Source organism: Oncorhynchus mykiss, chromosome 3 (genome assembly GCF_057628025.1).
Source record: "Oncorhynchus mykiss isolate SJ-2025 chromosome 3, ASM5762802v1, whole genome shotgun sequence".
Taxonomy (NCBI): Eukaryota; Metazoa; Chordata; class Actinopteri; order Salmoniformes; family Salmonidae; genus Oncorhynchus; species Oncorhynchus mykiss.
The window spans coordinates 49,152,558-49,173,550 of NC_143024.1; the positions used below are offsets into that span (position 1 = coordinate 49,152,558).

The 20,993-nt window shown below is 41.3% G+C and overlaps 1 protein-coding gene across 1 annotated transcript in view; it reads right to left on the reverse strand.

Annotated features, from left to right (window-relative positions):
• Nucleotides 1-13,886: 13,886 nt before the first annotated feature.
• Nucleotides 13,887-20,993, reverse strand: part of clybl (citramalyl-CoA lyase) — a 196,037-nt gene continuing 188,930 nt past the window's right edge. The window contains exons 7-8 of the mRNA XM_021596826.3: nt 18,023-18,147; nt 13,887-14,278 (exon numbers count right to left, since the gene is read on the reverse strand). Of these exons, the coding sequence (XP_021452501.2) occupies nt 14,183-14,278; nt 18,023-18,147 (221 nt within the window). The 3' untranslated portion in view covers nt 13,887-14,182. The remainder of the gene's footprint in view (nt 14,279-18,022; nt 18,148-20,993) is intronic.

The window sequence follows — 20,993 nt, forward strand, 5'->3', positions numbered from 1 at the left end:
CAGATAAAAGTAAGCAAAAATATCAAATTGTTCTAATCTTGAACTGAACGTTTTCTGATATTCTAGGAGTCCTTTTGAAAACATGCTTTGATGCAGCGGAGATCTGCATAAAGACCATAAAAGCAATGTCCTGTAAAAATACATTGAACTCTAACAAAATCAACCCCCCAAATGGATTTCTTTACCTTTAAAGTGATCACATTCACCATCTTCCCCACCCCCAAATGTAACATCTCTATCTTTTTTGCTTTATCCAAATCTGTGTCTTAATTACATGCCTTGTGGATTGGGTCAAAACGTTTCAATGACACTTCTTGAATATGCCGTATCTCTCTCCCTCCATTCTTCATCCCTCTTTTCCCCCCAGACCCACCCCTTCCGCCGTGGGCACAGATAACCCACTGGGTGAAAACTGGTTGAATCAACATTGTTTCCACATTATTTCAACCAAAACAATCTTTGTGATGACGTTGAACCAACGCATTAAACTGATTGGATTTACAAAAAGTAATCAACGTAAGGGCATTTTGTCTGTTTAAATCCAACTTTTAATCTAAATCCAATGACATGATACAGTTTTTTGTTGATTTCACGTTGAATTCACGTTAGTTGACAACTCAACCAAATGTAAATCAAAACCAGACGTTGAACTGACACCTGTGCCCAGTAGGAAGGATCTCCACCAGATTTGTGTGGAACTATCACGGCTGACACATCAGAGGCCGGGGCCTGAATGCTTCCCCTTCCCCGAAGAAGGTCAGTTTCAAAAGTGGAGAAAACCCTTCTCTCACAGCTGGAGAGGAGGAGAGGAGAGCAGGACCATCATTCTGGCAAACAAGAAAGAGAGGAGGATAAAAAACAGAGGGAGCGAGATAGACAAAACCAGGTAGAGAAAGGAGAGAGAGAGGGTGGCACAAATAGGTATGGGTGGCACAAAATAGGTAGAGAGATAAAGAGAGAGGGAAAGGGAGATAGCGAGAGAAAGGCAGAGGCCGAACAAAAAAGAGCCAGACAGACAGAAACAACCAAAACCAAATAATGTCCAAATTTGCCAGCTGGGATGGTTGGTCAAATGAGCTTTGGTTCAAGCAGGGGGTATTCCACCTCCAGAGGCAGGGATCTGACTGACTCTTACATTGTTTCCCTCCTCTGTCGCTCATTGTGGGCCGTTTGCCAAGCGTGGTCCCCAAATAACTCCATACCCCCATGTCTTCAATGGGGCTCTAATCCGGGGGCGATACGCACATAAACTAGCGGTGAAGAATCCCTGGCGCGAGTCAGGGCCACATTGCGTCACCAGGGCCATGCAGAGCGGAGGTGCAGCCTGGCCTTAAAAACTTAACATAGTAAACGTGCATCTGTGACACTCAAATTAGTATGATATGTTATGTTTGGTTTGGTTCTGCTGTATAAGAGAAAAGGTTACTTTGTCAATTTCTCAGAGATCTGTCAAATTAAATCAAATGAAATTATATTAAATCGTATTTGTTACATGCTTTGAAAACAACAGGTGTAGACAGTGGTTCAAGCAGGGGGCATTACTTACGGGCCCTTCCCAACAACGCAGAGAAAAATACAAATAAATAATTGAACAATTAAAAAAATTATTACAGGGAATAAATACAGAATGAGTAACAATAACTTGGCTATACAGCGCATTGGGAAAGTATTCAGACCCCTTGACTTCCACATTTTGTTACGAAATTGACTGAATACTACACACAATACCCCATAATGACAAAGAGAAAAATATTTAGCAAATGTATTAAAAATAATAAACTGAAAAACCTTATTTACAGAAGTAGTCAGACCCTTTGATATGATACTTGAAATTGAGCTAAGGTGCATCCTGTTTCCATTGATCATCCTTGAGATGTTCTACAACTTGATTGGAGTCCACCTGTGGTAAATTCAATTGATTGGACATTATTTGAAAAGGCACAAACCTGCCTATATAAGGTCCCTCAGTTGACAGTGCATGTCAGAGCAAAAACCAAGCCATGAGGTCAAAGGAATTGTCCGTAGAGCTCAGAGACAGGATTGTGTCAAGACACAGATCTGAGAAAGGGTACCAAAAAATGTCTGCAGCATTGAAGGTCCCCAAGAACACAGTGGCCTCTCATCATTCTTAATTGTAAGAAGTTTGGAACCACCAAGACTCTTCCTAGAGCTGGCCACCCGGACAAATTGCGCAATATGGGAAGAAGGGCCTTGGTCAGGGATGTGACCAAGAACCCGGTGGTCACTCTGACAGAGCTCCAGAGTTCCTCTGTGGAGATGGCAGAAACTTCCCGAAAGGACAACCATCTCTGCAGCACTCCGCCAATCAGGTCTTTATGGTAGAGTGGCCAGGTGGAAGCCACTCCTTGTTAAAAGGCACATGACAGCCCACTTGGAGTTTTCCAAAAGAAACCTAAAGAAAACAAGATTCTCTGGTCTGATGAAAACAAGATGGAACTCTATGGCCTGAATACCAAGTGTCATGTCTGGATGAAACCTGGAACCATCCCTACGGTGAAGCATGGTGTTGGCGGCATCATGCTGCAGGAATGTTTTTCAGTGGCAGGGACTGAGAGACTAGTCAGGATGAAGGAAAATATGAAAACCATCTCCAGAGCACTCAGGACCTCAGACTGGAGCGAAGGTTCACCATCCAATAGGACAACGACTCTAAGCACACAGCCAAGACAACGAATCAGTGCCGCTTGCCATGCGGTAGCAGAGAGAACAGTCTATGACTTGGGTGACTGGAGTCTGAAAATTCCTGGATTGCAGGGAGCTAGGCCCAATAGATGTACTGGGCCACACACACTACCCTCCAGGCGGTGATGCAGCCAGTCAAGATGCTCTCAATGGTGCAGATGTATAAATCTTCTTGGGGATCTGAGGGCCCAAGCCAAATCTTTTCAGCCTCCTGAAGGGAAAGAGGCGTTGTCGTGCCCTCTTCATGATTGTGTTGGTGTGTGTGGACCATGAGAATTCCTTAGTGATGTGGACACCGAGGAACTTGAAGCTCGCAACCTACTCTACTGCAGCCCCATCGATGCTCGGCCCTCCATTTCCTGTAGTCCTCGATCAGCTCCTTTGTCTTGCTGACGTTGATGGAGAGGTTGTTGTCGTCGGTGATCAGGCCTACCACCGTATTAATGATGGTGTTGGAGTTGTGTGCAGCCACGCAGTCATTGGTGAACAGGGAGTACAGGACGGGACTAAGCACGCACCCCTGAGGAGCTCCCGTGTTGAGAGTCAGCGTGGCGGATGTGTTGCAACACTCACAACCTGGGGACAGCCCATCAGAAAATCCAGGATCCAGTTGCAAAGGGAGATGTTTAATCCCCGGGTCCTTAGTTTAGTGATGACCTTGGAGGGCACTCTGGTGTTGAACGCTAAGCTGTAGTCAATTAACAGAATTCTCACATAAGGTGTTCCTTTTGTCCTGATGGGAAAGGGCAGTGCGGAGCGCAATAGAGATTGTGTCATCTGTGGATCTGTTGGGCCGGTATGCGAATTGGAGTGAGTCCAGGGTGTTCTATCAAGCTGATGATGGCCCTAATGCTGTGTCTCAGTTGGTCCCTCAGGTCACATAGGAGTGGACTGTCCCAATCAGAAGACTAATAGTGTAATTAGGCCATCCCCATTAGGGACCGACACCTTTTGGCCCTTCCCTGACACTAGCGATGGTAAATGACAGCAGATCTTGCTAACGAACCCCACCGATCTTGGTGGCAAGGCATCATAGCAAGCAGAGCACATTCTCAACCAGACAGTCTTAGTTCAGAGGTGGTTAAAAGTCATTTTATGTATTTAAAAAAAATATATATGTGCAAAGAGTCTGAGTAGTCAAGTTGGGTTGGATTTGATTTAGGCTATAGACAGGCAGTTAGATTAGGCATTAAATTGTATTTATCAGATACAGGAGGGATCTGTTATGCACGTTCAGTAGGCTACCTGGATAGAGGTGTGTGGGGTCACATCATATGAGCTAAGTGGTGATCAGTGCCCTACTACTGTCCTCCAGCATACTTGCACCCTTGCCTTGAGCAATATGACTAATTGCACGGTAATTATTTAAGAAGTAAGGCAATGTAAGATTTGTGGCATGGGATTTCATTAATGGAGCTTAGCTGAATTCAGGCACATAGCCATAGCTTACTCGCTGCAAATTGGTCCTGGTACAAGTGGGTCCCCGAAGAAGTCATAACATTCCGTCATTTCCCTACATTCTCTCAAACATTAAAATATACACGCAACCTCCTCCTTTATCGTTCTCACTGAGCGCATCATTATCGTTGTCAAAACTTGCGCGCTGGACGTGAACTCTCGGTGAAGGGGCTTCGGCAGGCGCGGCCCGGGGGAGCAGGCGAATGGAGGTGTTGGAGCGTGCTGCTGGCTGTCGGTGGCAGGGTTACCTCACCTCCTTACTCGGTAGGGCCCCTCAGGAACCCTCATTACGCCGGCATGTGGAGCATTGAGCTGTGCGGGAGGATGGTATAGGCGGCGGCGTCTCCTATCGCTCAAACCCGTACAATGGCAACCAGTGACAGCTAGGAAACGAAACACGATGGAAATAATAATAATAATAATGATAAGGATAATATGAGCATGTTCTCGGATGAGACGACCGGGTGTCAGTTATGCTTAATTAGTGTGATGAGAGAGGGGCAATTGCCAACAAAAAAGTTAAGATATATAAACTCCAAAACAGCCATTATTTCCTGATATTTTCAACATGAATAAATGATTATAAGCCGATAAGATATACAGTTACATACAGTAAAAAAAAGAATACTTTTAACCATTTTAACTAGAACACAAAACAAAATGGAATAGGCCTACCATAAATATAGGCCGACCTCTGGCAGCTCTCATTTTACCTTGGCGAAATTCCTCCACGGATGAAATAATACAAGTTTATGAAAGTAGCCTAGTTTTGGACTTAGGCCTAAATATTTCAAGTCCCCAAAATAGTAGTTTAAGTAAGCCTATATGAAACACATTCGCCCATATCACCCTAAAGGTCTAATAAAACCAATATCCCGAGTATCAATGATTCGGTTTGTGTTGGTAGACTACACCATTTTACGACGCACAGAACTCATGAAGTTTGATCCAAAATTCGCTGCTGCATACTGTGCTGGCGACTCAGAGGGCAAGTGGAGATTCATTAAGTGCATCCCCATATACTTTAGTTCCCCTCGGAGAACGCTCCATAGAGAGCGCATTAGTGTCAGTTACCAGTCATTTTTGAATACCATACACACAATATAGCCAAGAGATGTTTTGAAAAGTTTTTAGGCCTACCCATATTAAATTACCAATCATTGTCACCACTGACAATGGCTTACTTGCAACGAAATATTAATAAGTTACTTCCCGAGCGACATGGGCCAATATAAAGTAATTTCACAGCTATTTAGATGTAACATTTCAAATATTGCAATATGTCAATAATGTTGCAATAAATTGTTTTTGTCATTATTAAATGGCTAATAAATGGCCCATTTTAGCCCCCACAAATGTCATCCTCTCACATTAACACTACATTTGACATTCCACAACAGTAACACTTTCTCATACAGACAACTGTAGGCTACTGTAGCAAGTTTTCATGTAAAGAGTAGCCTATCACCGTTCTAATGAATTGAAATACATTAGAAATACAGGGGATAAATTGTTCATTCTGTCCCATCGGTTATCTATCACAAGTAGAGCTGCATCATCAGTTACCTAGGCTGTCATAACAACATGTTACACATGAACGGAAACGAACAATAATAAGTACAAGTGTTGTGTTGACACAGAACAATTGAATTTGCAAACAACAACAAAAAACGGACAATTGAGCAGTTCTACTTGCAGGCATAGGTTGATATTGCGAATCAAAATTAGCAATGAAAGGTAACCTTAATGTTAATTTAAAGTGTTGTATTAAACGGTTGTATTAAACGAAAACATGACATCAAAAAATAAAAACACCTCAAAAGCTTAACTAGTGTATGGACAATGTGGCAATTCTTTAAAACATTTGAAGTAGAGGCTCTATAGACCATAGTATCTCTTGAGATAAGTGTCCTTGACGCCCTCTTTCACTTAAAGCAAATACGCTTGTCAAGAATGTAAGAAAATTAATAAAATATGAAGTGCTAGTGCTGGGTTATCGTGTTTAATTGGATTACCATACATAATGACATATACTTATCGAACCCTGAAGTAGGTCCTAAGACTAGACACGCGCGATGATATATTTTTAAAATCGATAATAAATGTAATGAATCATGGACAATACAACAAACATCTTCTCTTCGGGAAATGTGTTCCGCTACGAATAACGCGTTAATAAGCTTGTAGCAAATGTTTTATGCATTGTGTGAGAATAGCTTTTTATCATTCCGTTTCTGACACGCAGAAAAAAATATTCCATCTAACCAACAAGCTACTTGAATTATGGAGGCAAAACAACAGTAAACAGTTTGTGTAATCTTTGATTTGAAATGAAGAAAATTAGTATATACATAAGAAATCCTGAAACAGCTTATTTGCCTAACTTAAAATATATATTTTTGAAATCATCCTGACAATGATTATTTGTTATCAGAAAAGGTTATCACTGTTGCTAAGTAGAGTCCCTGTTTCCCTTTCTGTAAGGGTGTGGAGCTTTCGCAGCTCATAACTTAAAGGACAATTCCACCCTTTTGGTATTTAAATAAAGGTTCAATAAAATACATTTGTTTCATTAGCCAATTGTTTTGCATGTCAGCAAGATATAGAACTTTCAAAATGCAGAAATACAGCCAGTATGATGCATAATACCAGTTGTATGTCTGAATTTTGAAAGTTATTTATCTTGAAAACGTGATTGCTGACATGCAAAACATTTTGGGAATATATCAACAATTGATTAATGAAACAAATACCAAAAGATAGTTTTGGGGTGGAGTTTTCCGCTAAGGCCTATAGCCGACGGTCATCGTTTATTATAAATAGCCGAACTTGCAAACTTGAAATACATGAATGGTCATAATACCCATGGATCCAGTAGAATTAAGCGGAACTTTTCCATAAACATTCCATTCATTTCCCTATAGACTTACTGTTCATGGTACAATGCGAGGCATGTCACAAGTCAGTCAGCATCACACTGCAGTTGGACGTCCCCCTAAAATAAACGGTTTAGTCAACATTCAAGAGTTGGACAAGCATGAAAACCACGATAGCAGGGTTCACGAAATTTGGGATGAAATTAAGCCTTCACTCAAGAGTTCCCTAAAAACACCCCGTCTGTCTGTCGCCCAAATAGTGATGAGTGCTAACAAACACGACAGCGAGTGGAAATGAGCTAGAACAGGCAACATAAAGTCGAACTGGGAACCCGGGGACGGAGGGAGAGTTGGAATGTGATTGTTGGCTGAGCATCTCGCTGTCTGTGTTCACGCAGTTGCGGTAATAACAAGGTGTGCAGGTGCCCATGTGCGCACCAGGCCTTCACCTGTTCCTACGAAGTGCACTGTTTTGCTAATAGCTGATACACATTTCAGATGGAATATGCGGCAAGTTAGGCCTACATGTATAACTCAACTTTAATTTGACCTCCTTTCAAACAGCCCCTTATTTATCCACTTATTATTCATAAATGTCAGGGAGTAACAGGCAAATTGGGAGGGGAGGGGGGTTAAACCATGAGGCCAGTTTGCAGTACAAATGATGGAGGTGTTAAACAATGAAAGTGTTAATATATTTACCTGCAAAAAATGCATAGAACCATTCACACAGACCTGATACCTGCATTTTGGTTACAGGGTCTGAGAAAGTTTCAGGAATCATGACTAAATTTAGCTTTTATTTTTTTTACCACTAGCCCTTTCAGATATAGGAAGAAGCTGGTCTAAAAATGCAGATGTGGTACATGAATGGGATGTAGGTCTGTGTATGAAAGGGATATTAGAAAGTCAGTGATATTGTCAATAATGTCATTCACATGTAAAACCAGCACGTGACCAATGAAACACCATGAACAATCCATTATCATCGTCAGTATCCGTTCATTCATTTGTGAAGACCAATACCATTAGACATCTTAAACATACATTGCATTCATGTTCAAATTAAGGAACCTGACATATAGGCTCATTTAATTTTGATATAGCTACATAAAATGCATAGAACATTTATATATTTAACCAGAAACCGAAACAGTGACAGGTGAAGTTGGAAATGTAAGTTTAAATATTGTCAAGTTTTGAAGGGCCCTTGGGATAGGCCTATGTCAGGAAGCAGCGTCACTAAACAAACAACACTTCCCACCTCCAAAGTTATTGAGCATTCCATGAAAGGGCCTCCAGATCTGACAAGCAATATAACCGCTGCTACACCGAGCTCCAACATATTAAAATGAAAAGTTGGAGGGACTTTGTCACACTGTAACGACTCATTACCATTGGCCCCGACACCCTGACTCAGTTTATTAGCCTCCTAGCAACTGCAGACAAAGAGGCCAGGTTTTAGTGGGATCCGCCTTGGCCGGGCTTGCCTTTGATCTGTGCCCGTTAAGGAGAGGGGAGTCAGTGCCCGAGCACCCGGGTGTTGGTCCGCAGAGAGAGGGTCCCTACCCCATTGAAGTTGAAATGTAAAATGGTTAATGTTAGGGTAGGGGTTAAGATTAGGATTTAGGATACGGACGTCCCAAGGATCCCGGATAGCACTAACCGCAGAGAGTGGTGGACTGGTCTGTCTGTCCCAATCATGCGAATTTCATAAATCGCTCGCAATACATTGAAGGGGGCATTAGCTTTCACCAAAACACAATGACAGAGAGACAAATAGGCTACAATTATACAATTATTAAGATAAAATCTTAGATCTGATAATTTTCTGATAAATTATTATTTGGTAGCCTATGAAATAGCCAAATCAGAAAGAGCAGTCACTTTTAGAACATTTTGTACACAATGATACCAGGTTTCAGCCGCTTCGCTCAGTCTCTCTGTCTGCCTCTACTGCACTTACTGACACGTATTTATTCACAGACAATAGGCCTCTCCAAATGAAGTTAGTGACGCTAAAGCACTAGAGACTATTGTAGATTGATACCATAGGCCTTATTTAATATTGCGAATAAAATGTTCAATAGAGATCTAACAATGAAAGTGTAGACCAAGTAATATTTATAAACGTGCCTGCAACAAACATAATAAACAAAACAAACACACATTTTATAGACTATTTATGAAAGTTTGTTCATTTGAAAGATACATTATTTAATGGAAAATAGGTTATTATATTTATAGGCTACTATTTTAAATTGAACGAGCATAGTAAATCACATGAGTTTTTTTTTAGGCCTTTTTGGGACTTAGTTCTCTTAAAATACGTTCAAAAATCAAACATCAATTTCCGCTTCCTTTATATGTTTCCACAATGGGTGGATTATTTTACATCCTAGCTTGTCTCATATGGGCCATTTCATGAAAATAATACAAATTATTTGAAAAATAAAACATTTTACCACTGACTGTCACAAATACACGCCCATCACACACATTTTGAACCAAGAGTCTTAATGTAAAACAATATTCAAGTAATTATTCATCAATTTAAATCTCTTGATTAATATAAACACAGACATTTTTCCAAAATACAAATAACATGAAAAAACAAAAACCTTATCATTATGTTCAAATAGGCTACTTCTAAAAGCCTTCAAAATGTTCTAACAAAAAATACAATTATCTCTGCAAAAATGATTTCAAATGAGAACTTTAGTCTACTCACTTACAGATGAAAATGAGAGAGATATAGGTGTAATAGTAGGCCAGTCTTCTCAGGAGACTTCGTATAGTATCTCAAAAGAGTTGATACTGAAAAAGGCAGGCCTACAGTAAATTATAGGAAATCTGAATACAGTCTAATTGGAGAGTTAGCGGGTTGAATCACATTACATGTAACATTGCCTCATCAACTCATCATTATGCTACAAATGCCTCAAAATCACTTTAGGACTTTAATTGTCAAACTGTGTGGTCAAAGACTCTGGTGTCTATTATTTAAACTAGTTGTTTTATTGCATGGGAATACTCTTTTGTTGAAATTAATGTGTTGCATATTGTCATTAGCACACTATTAAAATAATGAAGTCCGTATTTGGGCAAATCTTCGCCACCTGCCACCCGGGTACCATCAAGATGAATGGAAAAATATGTAAAACATTTCATTTAAATGTTCATCTGACATTGTTTTGCAAGCATGTTCTCTTCTCTGTCATATGGTCTTAATTTATGAAAGCAATCTCGATCAACATAACTGGGGCTATGAAAACAGCCTCCCAGCCTAATAGATTCCCATCTCCATTTTGTTGAGTGAGGTTATAATCATGTTAATTGCAATTTACTCTCTCTGGGAATACCAGCAAAATGTATTTAAATAAATCTGTCATTGCCAGGGCTGAGAAGATTATGTCAGTTCCATTAAAGGCATGTCTTGGTGAATTACACTGGATAGATAGGCAGGAGTGATGGAGAGACATTTACTAAAATGTGTCAGTCAAATCAATCACACACCAAAATAAAAACCAGTGGTAAGTTAAACAGTGTGAAACAAGGTAGCCCTAAAGGTATGATTGATTTGTCTGACTAAAATTTCAGACAGGTCAATGGCCGAAGCACCTGACCTGAAAAAGGGTACTGTTGCATATTGTAGCCTGGAATCCAAACTGAATAACATTTCACTATAGTTAAAAACTTCAATTAAACATAATGGATTCAATTTAGGATCCCAGACTATACGGCTATTGTATTGACACGGAAACATATGGCAACTTTTCAACACCAGGTGGATCTCCATACCCCCTTGACCTGCAACTCAGATCCAAATGTCTCCAACAATGCTGGGTACACATACGCACAAATGGCAGGCCTATTCTGCAGCCAAGTATAATTTGATGTGCTATGACAATGCTGTCAATATTGTGCTAAGACAGTCCATTGAATTAATACCTCTTTTATACTTCCAGAGAAGGGGTGACATGGGTGGAGAATAGCCCCACCAGATATAGCCTTTCCTGGGCACAGACACAGGGCACAGACAGAGTAGCATGGAACTCTGGTACAGGCCACACAACTTGATAGGCTACTGTATTCAGAGAATTGATGGGTTATGCCACTAGGGGTTAAATTATGGGGGTGCATGCCTGGGGGTGCTGGGCACGTTTATGATACAGTACAAATGTGGGAACACCCAGTGCCATCGGAAATGTCAACATTGGTCTTTCCCACTGCTTCAGGGTATCCCCAAGAAACAATGCATAATTTAAACATATCAATAAGTTTTACCGTATGGCCAATGCTCTTCTAAAAAACAACTACATTTTCTAAACACATAGAACCAAGTTTATGTGTCATATTCCCATTCATAGTTGAGGCTCGGAAAAACATATACATAACAGTTATATTAAGCTTTCAGAACAGCCTGCCCTTTTGGGACTATATTTCTTTGTAAGAAATGGAAATTATTAAACTATATATTTGAACATGTGCAGGTCTGCTTTTAAGACATTAGCCTTCACACTCAAGTCCCACCAAACCTACACTTGCATTATTCACACTCAGGCCTCCCAAACACACGCACACACTTCAGAGGGGGTTCCCTAAGCCACTTTGTGGAATAAGCAGAAGTCAACTCCAGACGCTCCCGTCACCCAATCACAGCGACCGAATAGCAGGTGGAAAATGAGAGGTAAAAACAAGCAGAACACCATGACAAAATCACAACTAAATGAGAGTGATAGGCAAAATAAGTGGGAAGGAGTGAGAAAGAGGTGTGAGGGTGACAGAGAGAGAGATATGTGGCCAAATGCCAAGGAGACAGCTTATTGTTGGGGTTTTTGGCTGGGCACAGTGGTGGCTTCAATCTTTTTGTCTGGCTTTGGCCTGGTACAGACCTGAGAGCCCGCTCCAGACACAATAGATCATACAGCAGCAAGTCACACCCACACCGTACTGCCGTTTCATTACCATGACCACCAATGGCACCATTAACCATTCAACACATTGTGCCTCAGTTCCAAGTTAGTGGCTGTGTAGCAGCAGTTAGAAAAGGAACCTCACCACAAGAAGGAGAGAAGTAAAAACAGAGAAATATGGACATTTGTTAATTTTTTATTTTGCGATAAATGGTCAAAGTGTGTGTTTGAGAATATGTTTGTGTGTATGATACACAGAGACAGTGCATGTATTTACATGTTAGTGCCTGTTTGAATCCGTGGTTTGTATGCATCTCTGGTGCTGAGGTCAGTGAGAGCCTGATGCCCAGTTCAATCGTATTAATACGGCCCCTTCAAGAAGAACATCGGCCCTCAGTCCACACACAAAGACCTCAGCTTTACTGACAGGACTGAAGCAAAATCTCAGATTGTTGCTATAACTAAATGTGTTAAGGCTCTTTAGCAAACAGAGCTTTGATGTGGGGCTGAGTGCTGGGGCCCGAAGGAGTGTGTCTGTGTCTGTGTCTGTGTGTGCCCACAGTGCCCAGCCTGAATGGAAGAACAACAGCGTCTTGTTGTGTTTGTTTAGCCTTTCACCCAGCTGGACCCTGGAGGTGGGTGAGCATCTGTCATGACCCAGGAGAGGCAGGAGGCAAAGGCACACGCACTGCCAAAAAGTTCCCGCACCCCCTAGTGTAATCCTGGACGCTTCATTACCACATGAAAAAATACTATAGTTTACTATAGTATAAACACTGTTGTATTGGGGCTGCAGGAAGCCTAGGGGCGGCAGGTAGCCTAGTGGTTAGAGCGTTTGACCTGTAACCAAAAGGTTGCAAGATCGAATCCCCAAGCTGATAAGGTAAAAATATGTTGTTCTGCCCCTGAACAAGGCAGTTAACCCACTGTTCCTAGGCCGTCATTGAAAATAAGAATTTGTTCTTAACTGACTTGCCTAGTTAAATAATACAATAATAAAAAATATATAGTAATTGCAGACTGTAATAATGTTATGGTACCTACTGTTTACTATAGTATATATGCTGTAGTAATTACTGTGGTGGTTTTGCGGACATTACTGTAGTATTACTGTAGCACTATAGTGCTTTTGTTTTATAATCTTTGACATATAAGTGGGGATCTTCTCATTGAGGAAACCTATTAGACAAATAAGAGCACATTTTCCATAACCTGTATGTAGGTTGGACTGGGGTCTGAACAGATATTTCATAGCTTCTGCTCTTTCTTATAACGTGTAGGGAACACATTATAGTCTATACTTGGCATGTAGGCTTCTCACTTATGGGTGGCGGGAGGGGAATGGGGAGGGTATAGGCAAATTAAGTACTGTAGCATTACTGTAGTATTTTTGCTGACTTCACTGTTGTGTTTTTGCAGACTGTAGTATACTGCAGTATTTACTATAGTATACAACATTGTATAGTACGTACTACACATGATCGAGGGATACTACAGTGTGTCAAAGGATACTACAGATTCTACAGGATACAACAGTTCACTACATCATTCTATAGTAAGTACTGTAGTATTCTATAGTAAACTGTAGAAGTTTTCATGTCGGTTACCATTGAAACAACTGGAATTCTTAAATAGTATTTTCACAACCATCGTGCCAACCCGAACTGTAATGTGCTGGCATGGATATTTTCTTCTCAAATTGCCCTTTCCAGCATGGTTCCAGCAACTATGGTACATGCGCAACCAGGCCAGTGCAGTGCAGTGCAGTTTGGCACAGTCAGTAGTATGAAAGTGTCAAATAATATCCTGCTTTACAACATTAACATCAGTCTAAAACATTAACCGTAAACCTGTCATTCTTACCACAAAGACACCGTAGGATATGAATATCAAACATTTAGTGCTTTATCAGTGAACAAATTAATCAAATGCATTTAATTTATCAACAATAATCAATTTAATAAAAACAAAACAAAAAAACATCTAGAATTTAAGTGACTATACACCAGGCCTAGTACAAAGTTTCTGAAATGTTGGTGCTTGATACCAGCTGATAAACCTGTCTGGTCGAAGTATTTGGGGTGTCCGGTGGTATACATTCACCTCTCGCTAATGCCAGCGTATACATAAAAGTGACACTTCTCACTCTCTCTCAACTTGTCTAGTTTTTCCGTCCCCTCATTTCACTCCTCTGTTCTTTCCTCCCCCCATATCTTCTTCCAGAGCGCCTCACTTCCCCGTGACGGCAGCAGCTAGCGTTACGATGTTCTGAGCCTGCTTCACTGAGGGCATGTCGATCATACTGCCCCGGAAGTTGAAGGCACCCTGGAGACAGGGAGAAGAGGTCAGTGGAGAATACTGGTGAAGCTAGTGTGCATCCCAATAATATCTCCTTTCTCCAGAAGTGTGCATTTGTTTACTTTGCTTTCAAGTATATGGAAACTCCCTCTAGTTCATGTCTACACCAATGCAATGCTTTTAATACTTGTGGGGAGTAGTGAACGAGTGCACATTCAGGAGGAAGGAGAGATTATTGGGACTCAACCAGAGAATGCTTCCTTATCTCCTCCCCTTCATTTGCACTGGTTGGAAAATACTTGACAGGTAAAAACATGTTGTGGAAGCTCATCACTAGGTTGGCTTGCACCTGGTTAGATCATTTCAGATTGGGCCAACAAAGTAGAGGAAACAAGGAATTAAAAAAGACCCAATGTGTTAGTACTGGGGGAGAAAACAGTGTCCGACTTTCATTTCATCAGCACCTCACCAAAAGGGTGAGTTTTCTTTTTTATATATACATATATTTAGCCATTTAGCACAGGGGTTCTCAAACTTTTTGGGGCCAGGGACCCCTTCAGTGATGTCAAATGAATCAACGACCCCCTTATAATCAGAACACACATCGAGTGAGAAACAAATAGCATACAAGGATTTTCACTATTGTTGATTTATTAAACAATGAATGACTTCGGCAATGCATGGCCAGACAAACCAAGTCTCGGGCCCAGGGAAGGAACATTTTAAAAGGCCCATCTCTTGGCATAGGAGATAAAAAAAAATCAGTTTTCAAGCTAATTTCCTGCAATTCTACAGATTTTGTTATGTGGCAGAGAGATGTTTGGTTGTTGCAGCTTTAGGGTTGGGGGGGGGGGGGGGGGGGGGGGTTGTGGATAATGCTGTAAATATTGGTAAAAATTAAATGTAAAATAAAACCCAAAACAACTGGCCCTAGTCATAACAACTCTGATCATGGGTTGACATTGACTATTTTGCTGCAGAACACCATTAATATGGACAGGAGATATGTTCATTTATTGACCGTTTATTTGACAGTTGTGAAATTACCAGACTAAAAAGCGGACATTTCTGATCAGCTCATCAGCCAGTTACTTCACAAGCAACCTAAAATATCCTGAGCTCAGTTCACTAAATGAGGGAAAACATTTTCTAAAACTAGACAATATAAATAAGAAGACATTGGCAAGGCATTCACAGTCAATAACAACTGAGAGAGTTCAGGAAGAAACAAATGCCGCTGGGGCAGAGAAAGACTCTGCTCTCTGCTCAAACGCCTTTGACAACACGCACACACACGAGGGTTGGGTAGGATGGTCCCTAGGACGATGCTTAGTGTAGGCAGGGCAGAAGCCGGCAGGCAGAGAGAGAGAGGTGTGGGGCAGATTGTGTATTTCTCACACCAGCCTCTCCCTCAATAGGCAGGCAGCCCACAGAGCACTACACACAGGAGGCAACGACGCACTAAATTAGAAACAATAATCACATTTTATTTGTCACCTGCGCCGCATACAACAGGTATTTCGGGAAATGCTTACCTACAAGCCCTTAACAAACAATGCAATTTTAAGAAAATATAGTTAAGAATAAATAAACTAAAGTTGGAAATAAAAAAGTAACCCAATAAAATAACAATAAGGAGGCTATATACAGGGGGTACCAGTACCGAGTCAATGTGCAGGGGTACAGGTTAGTCTAAGTAATTTGTTCATGAAGTTAGGGGTAAAATGACTATGCATAGATAATAAACCGCCAGTAGCAACATTGTAAAATGAAAGGGGGGAGTCAATGCAAATAGCCCGGGTGGCCATTTGATATTTAATAATCTACACTTAATCAAACACTCCGCCCCACACCATTCCATATTCCAACCCAAATCTACTCTACCCTGCAGTGTCACACTGGCGAGTATACAGAAAAGGACATTAACAATTAAGAGGTGTGTGTGCGTACAGTGCATTCAGAACGTATTTAGACCCACTGAGTTTTTACACGTTGTTACATTACAGCCTTATTATAAAATAGATTCAATAAAACATTTCCCTCATCAATCTACACACAATACCTCATAATGACAAAGAGAAAACAGGTTTTTACATGTTTTGCACATTTATAAAAAATAAAAAACACAAATACCTTATTTATATAAGTATTTATACCCTTTGCTATAAGACTCGAAATTGAGCTCAGGTGCATCCTGTTTCCATCCTTAAGATGTTTCAACAACTTGATTGGAGTCCACCTGTGCTAAATGCAATTGATTGGACATGATTTGGAAAGCCACACACCTGTCTATATAAGGTCCAACAGTTGACAATGCATGTCAAAGTAAAAACCAAGCCATGAGGTTGAAGGAATTGTCTGTAGAGCTCCGAGAAAGGATTGTGTCGAGGCACAGATCTAGGGAAGGGTACCAAAACATTTCTGCAGGATTGAAGGTCCCAATGAACACAGTGACCTCCATCATTCTTAAATGGAAGAAGTTTAGAACCACCAAGACTCTTCCTAGAGCTGGCCTCCTGGCCAAACTGAGCAATCGGGGAAGAAGGGTTTTGGTCAGGGAAGTGATCGAGAACCCAATGGTCACTCTGACAGAGCTCCAGAGTTCCTCTGTGGAGATGGGAGAACCTTACAGAAGGACAACCATATCTGCAGCACTCCACCAATCAGTGGCCAGATGGAAGCCACTCCTCAGTAAAAGGCACATGACAGCCCGCTTGGAGTTTGCCAAAAGGCACCTAAAGACTCTCAGAACATGAGAAACAAGATTCTCTGGTCTGATGAAACCATTATGAAACTCTTTGGCCTGAATGGCAAGCGTCATGTCATGAGGAAACCTGGCACCATCCCTACAGTGAAGCATGGTGGTGGCAGCATCATGTAGTGGGGATTTTCTTCAGCTGCAGGGACTGGGAGACGAGTCAGGATTGAGGGAAAGACGAACGGAACAAAGTACAGAGAGATCCTTGATAAAAACCTGTTTCAGAGCGCTCAGGACCTCAGACTGGGGCGAAGGTTCACCTTCTAACAGGACAACGACTTTAAGCACACAGCCAAGACAACACAGTGACTTCGGGACAAGTGTCTGAATGTCCTTGAGTGGCTCAGCCAGTGCCCGGCCCGGACTTGAACCCAATCGAACATCTCTGGAGAGACCTGAAGCTGTGCGGCAACGCTCCCCATCCAACCTGACAGAGCTTGAGAGAATCTGCAGAGAAGAGAATGGGAGAAACTCTCCAAATACAAGCTTGTAGCATCATACCCAAGAAGACTCAAGGCTGTAATCACTGCCAAAGGTGCTTCAACAAAGTACTGAGTAAAGGGTCTGAATACTTACGTAAATTTGAAATTTTAGTTTTTTTTTTATACATTTGAAAACCTGTTTGTGCTTTGTCATCATGGGGTATTGTGTGTAGATTGATGAGGGAAAATAACTATTTAATACATTTTAGAATAAGTCTGTAACGTAACAGAATGTGGAAAAGTCAAGGGGTGTGAATAGTTTCTGAATGCGCTGCACAAAGGGAGGCACAGTAGAAATGTCATATCATAGAGCAGAGCTAGATGACCCCTGGTATAACTAAATTGATATTTGCACTCTTTAAAATGTTCTTGCATTTAATGGCATAGCATGAGCCATCCTGTAATGTGTATTTTAATGCAGTTATGCACTGATGTCATCCTGTGAATTTCGTTCTAAAGTCCTAAGCAACGACACGTAAAAAAATATTTCTTAACTCTACATTCTGAGGCTGACTACTATAGTTGATTTACCTTTCCCAGCTTCTGGTACTCGTCAAAGGCAGCAATCAGTTCTGTAGCCCACTGGACCCTCTCCTGACTGGGTGAGAACTCCTCCTGTACCGCCTGGACCTGGTTGGGATGGATCACCTGCTTACCTGTATAGTGAAAAGGAAAATACATACATGTACATGAGCCTAGCTTAATCAGTTGGTTGAAATTAAGAGGTAACAATGTTAAAATCATTCTGTGGCTTACTGAGAAATTAATCTCAACTGCTAAATACTTGGTACATGTTGTTGCTTTTCAAATGACTTGGTAAAATTAATTATGTATTTCTTGACATGTTATTTTATCAACAAAGACCAGATAAATAGTGGACTGTAAAATAAAGTGTCACTGTGATTAAATTATTTTTGTAGAGGCTTTTATATTGTTGTATTGGAAGGTAGCCATCCACAAGCCGTTCTTTCTCTGGTGGGCGAGGGGTCTGTGCCCAGCCGGTGGCCCCACGTTCAGCCGGTGTATGTGTGTTTGATTGGTGTGTGTTTGTGTTTTCAGTCAGTGTGTGTTTGGTCAGTGGCCCTGTGTTCAGAAGGTGTGTGTGTGTTTGGCCAGTGTGTGAGTTTGTGTGTGTGTGTTCTGTCAGGGTCTCTCAGACTGTGTATATGGGACACTGTGGGGCGAGAGGAAGTGATGCATCACGAATATCATGGGGTGTCCTCTCCATTTTGTCCTTGAGCAGCACCGTATCGTGGCTGTACCTCGGCTGTAGAGGAGAAACTTTGCTGCACGCTTAGTTACGCTTCAATCTCAGCCTGAACCCATCTGGAACAGGACCCTGACTGCTGCTAAACAGGCCTGTGAGAGCTCGAAGAATACACAGTGAGCATTTCATTGTTAGTCTACACCAGTTGTTTACGAAGCATGTGACAAATACAATGTGATTTGACATACATACACAGGCAGCCTGGAAGACAGACACACACAGGCAGGCACACATAAATAATTCACTGCAGGTGTACTGTTTTTTTCTTTCCATCACAAACAGACAATAAAACCATGCTATTACGCAATAATATTGTAACAATTCAGCTGCCAAATTCTAATGTAGTCTTAGAAAATATGACAGCATTCAAATCGGATCTATTCCATATCTAATTTCTCCAAAACCTCAAAAAGAGCATAATTTTCTCTGAACCAACCAATTCTTTCCAAGTCCAAATAATCCCCAACCAGTCAAACAAAAAATGCTAAAAGACCAAAAACACCACCTTTTTGCCCCTGTATGTCTGTACTTCACAACATTTACCTAATTTAAAATACACTCTAATCGAGAGCGATTTACAGGAGCAATTATGGATACATGTCTTGCTCAAGGTTTTTCACCTATATCTACTTGGGGATTCGAAACAGCAACCTTTTGATTACTGGCAAAACGCTCTAACCGCTAGGCTACCCGCCGCCCAACTAACAAGGAGTTAAACCCATTCTGACACAATCCACAATTCTCATAAGTCTAGGAGCTAACACACGGCGCTCTGCGCTGCCATAACCCTGTGTACATTGGCGGATCAAACTTGTAGCAGAGAGAAGAGAAGAGTTAGTGCTAGCAGGTAGGCAGTTAGCGCTAGGCTAGCAGAATGGAGCCCAGTAAAAAAATAAAATAATAAATAGACCCCCATCTGCCCCTCTCATCCTGGTTAACCCCTGAGAAACAGTGTCTGCCTTTTATGTTTCACTTAAGAGAGTAGTTTGATGATGATATGTGCATTGTTTTTTACAATATATTTTCATTGAGGTATTTATTTATGTGAGGGTATTTGAATTAAAAAACTTGAGAAAATAAAAATCAAATGCTACTTTTGCTGTTTACAGAAAATCATCGGAAGTTCCACAGAGGTATCATGAGTGCGTGTGTGTGTGGACATAAGGATTCTGCATGCACAGTTCCTTTAGGGCTGGCTATGTTGGATAAACATCCTAAAGAGGAGTCCTTGCTCCCATGTCTGAGGGGCGAGTAGGTGTCTGAATTGTGTGTTTTTCACGTTCACAGATGGCACTGCAGGGGATTCAGTTCTCTTATAAGAAAATATTCCCCCTTACCTCCTCGGCCACCGGTTTCAAGTTTATTTTTGTTACATGCACAAGTACATTGAAATGCCTTTCTTGCAAGCTTTTTCCTAACAATGCAGTAATCAATATCAGTAGTACTGAGTAAAGTAGAACAAAACACACGAGAAATAGAAAAAAGAACACGCAAAAGTAGGTAAGCATCAGGGTCAGTGCCAAAAACACATTTACAATGGCCAGGGACGCTGGAGTGGTAAGGGTAGATATGTACAGGGGTAAGGTGACTAGGCATCAGGATATAAGATAAACAGAGTAGTAGCAGCATATATGATGATTGTATATGTGTATGTATGTGTGTATAGAGTCAGTATGAATGTGTGTGTGTGTGAGCAAATGAAGTGTATGCATGAGTATGTGTGTTGGAGTGCGAGTGTGCAGAGAGTCAGTGCAAAAAAACAATACAATAAAAGATAAATTCAGATAGTCCTGTAACCTTTTTGTTAGCTATTTAGCAGTCTTACTAGGATAGAATAGAAGGATAGAAGCTGTTCAGGAGTCTGTAGATGTCAGACTTGTTGCTCCGGTACCGCTTCCCGAGTGGAAGCAGATAGGACAGTCTGTGACTTGGGTGGCTGAAGTCTAACAATTCTCTGGGCTATCCTTTCACACCACCTGATATTGATATAGAGGTCCTGGATGGCAGGGAGATTGGCCCAAGTGATGTACTGGGCTGTCCATACCTCCCTCTGTAGCGCCATGCGATCGAGGGGGGTGCAGTTGCCATACCAAGCAGTGATGCAGCTGGTTAAGACGCTCTCAATGGTGCAGCTGTATAACTTTTTGGAGGATTTGAGGGCTGTTGTGTTTCTTCACAACTGTGTGCGTGGACCATTTTAAGTCCTTGGTTATTTGGACACCGAGGAACTTTAAG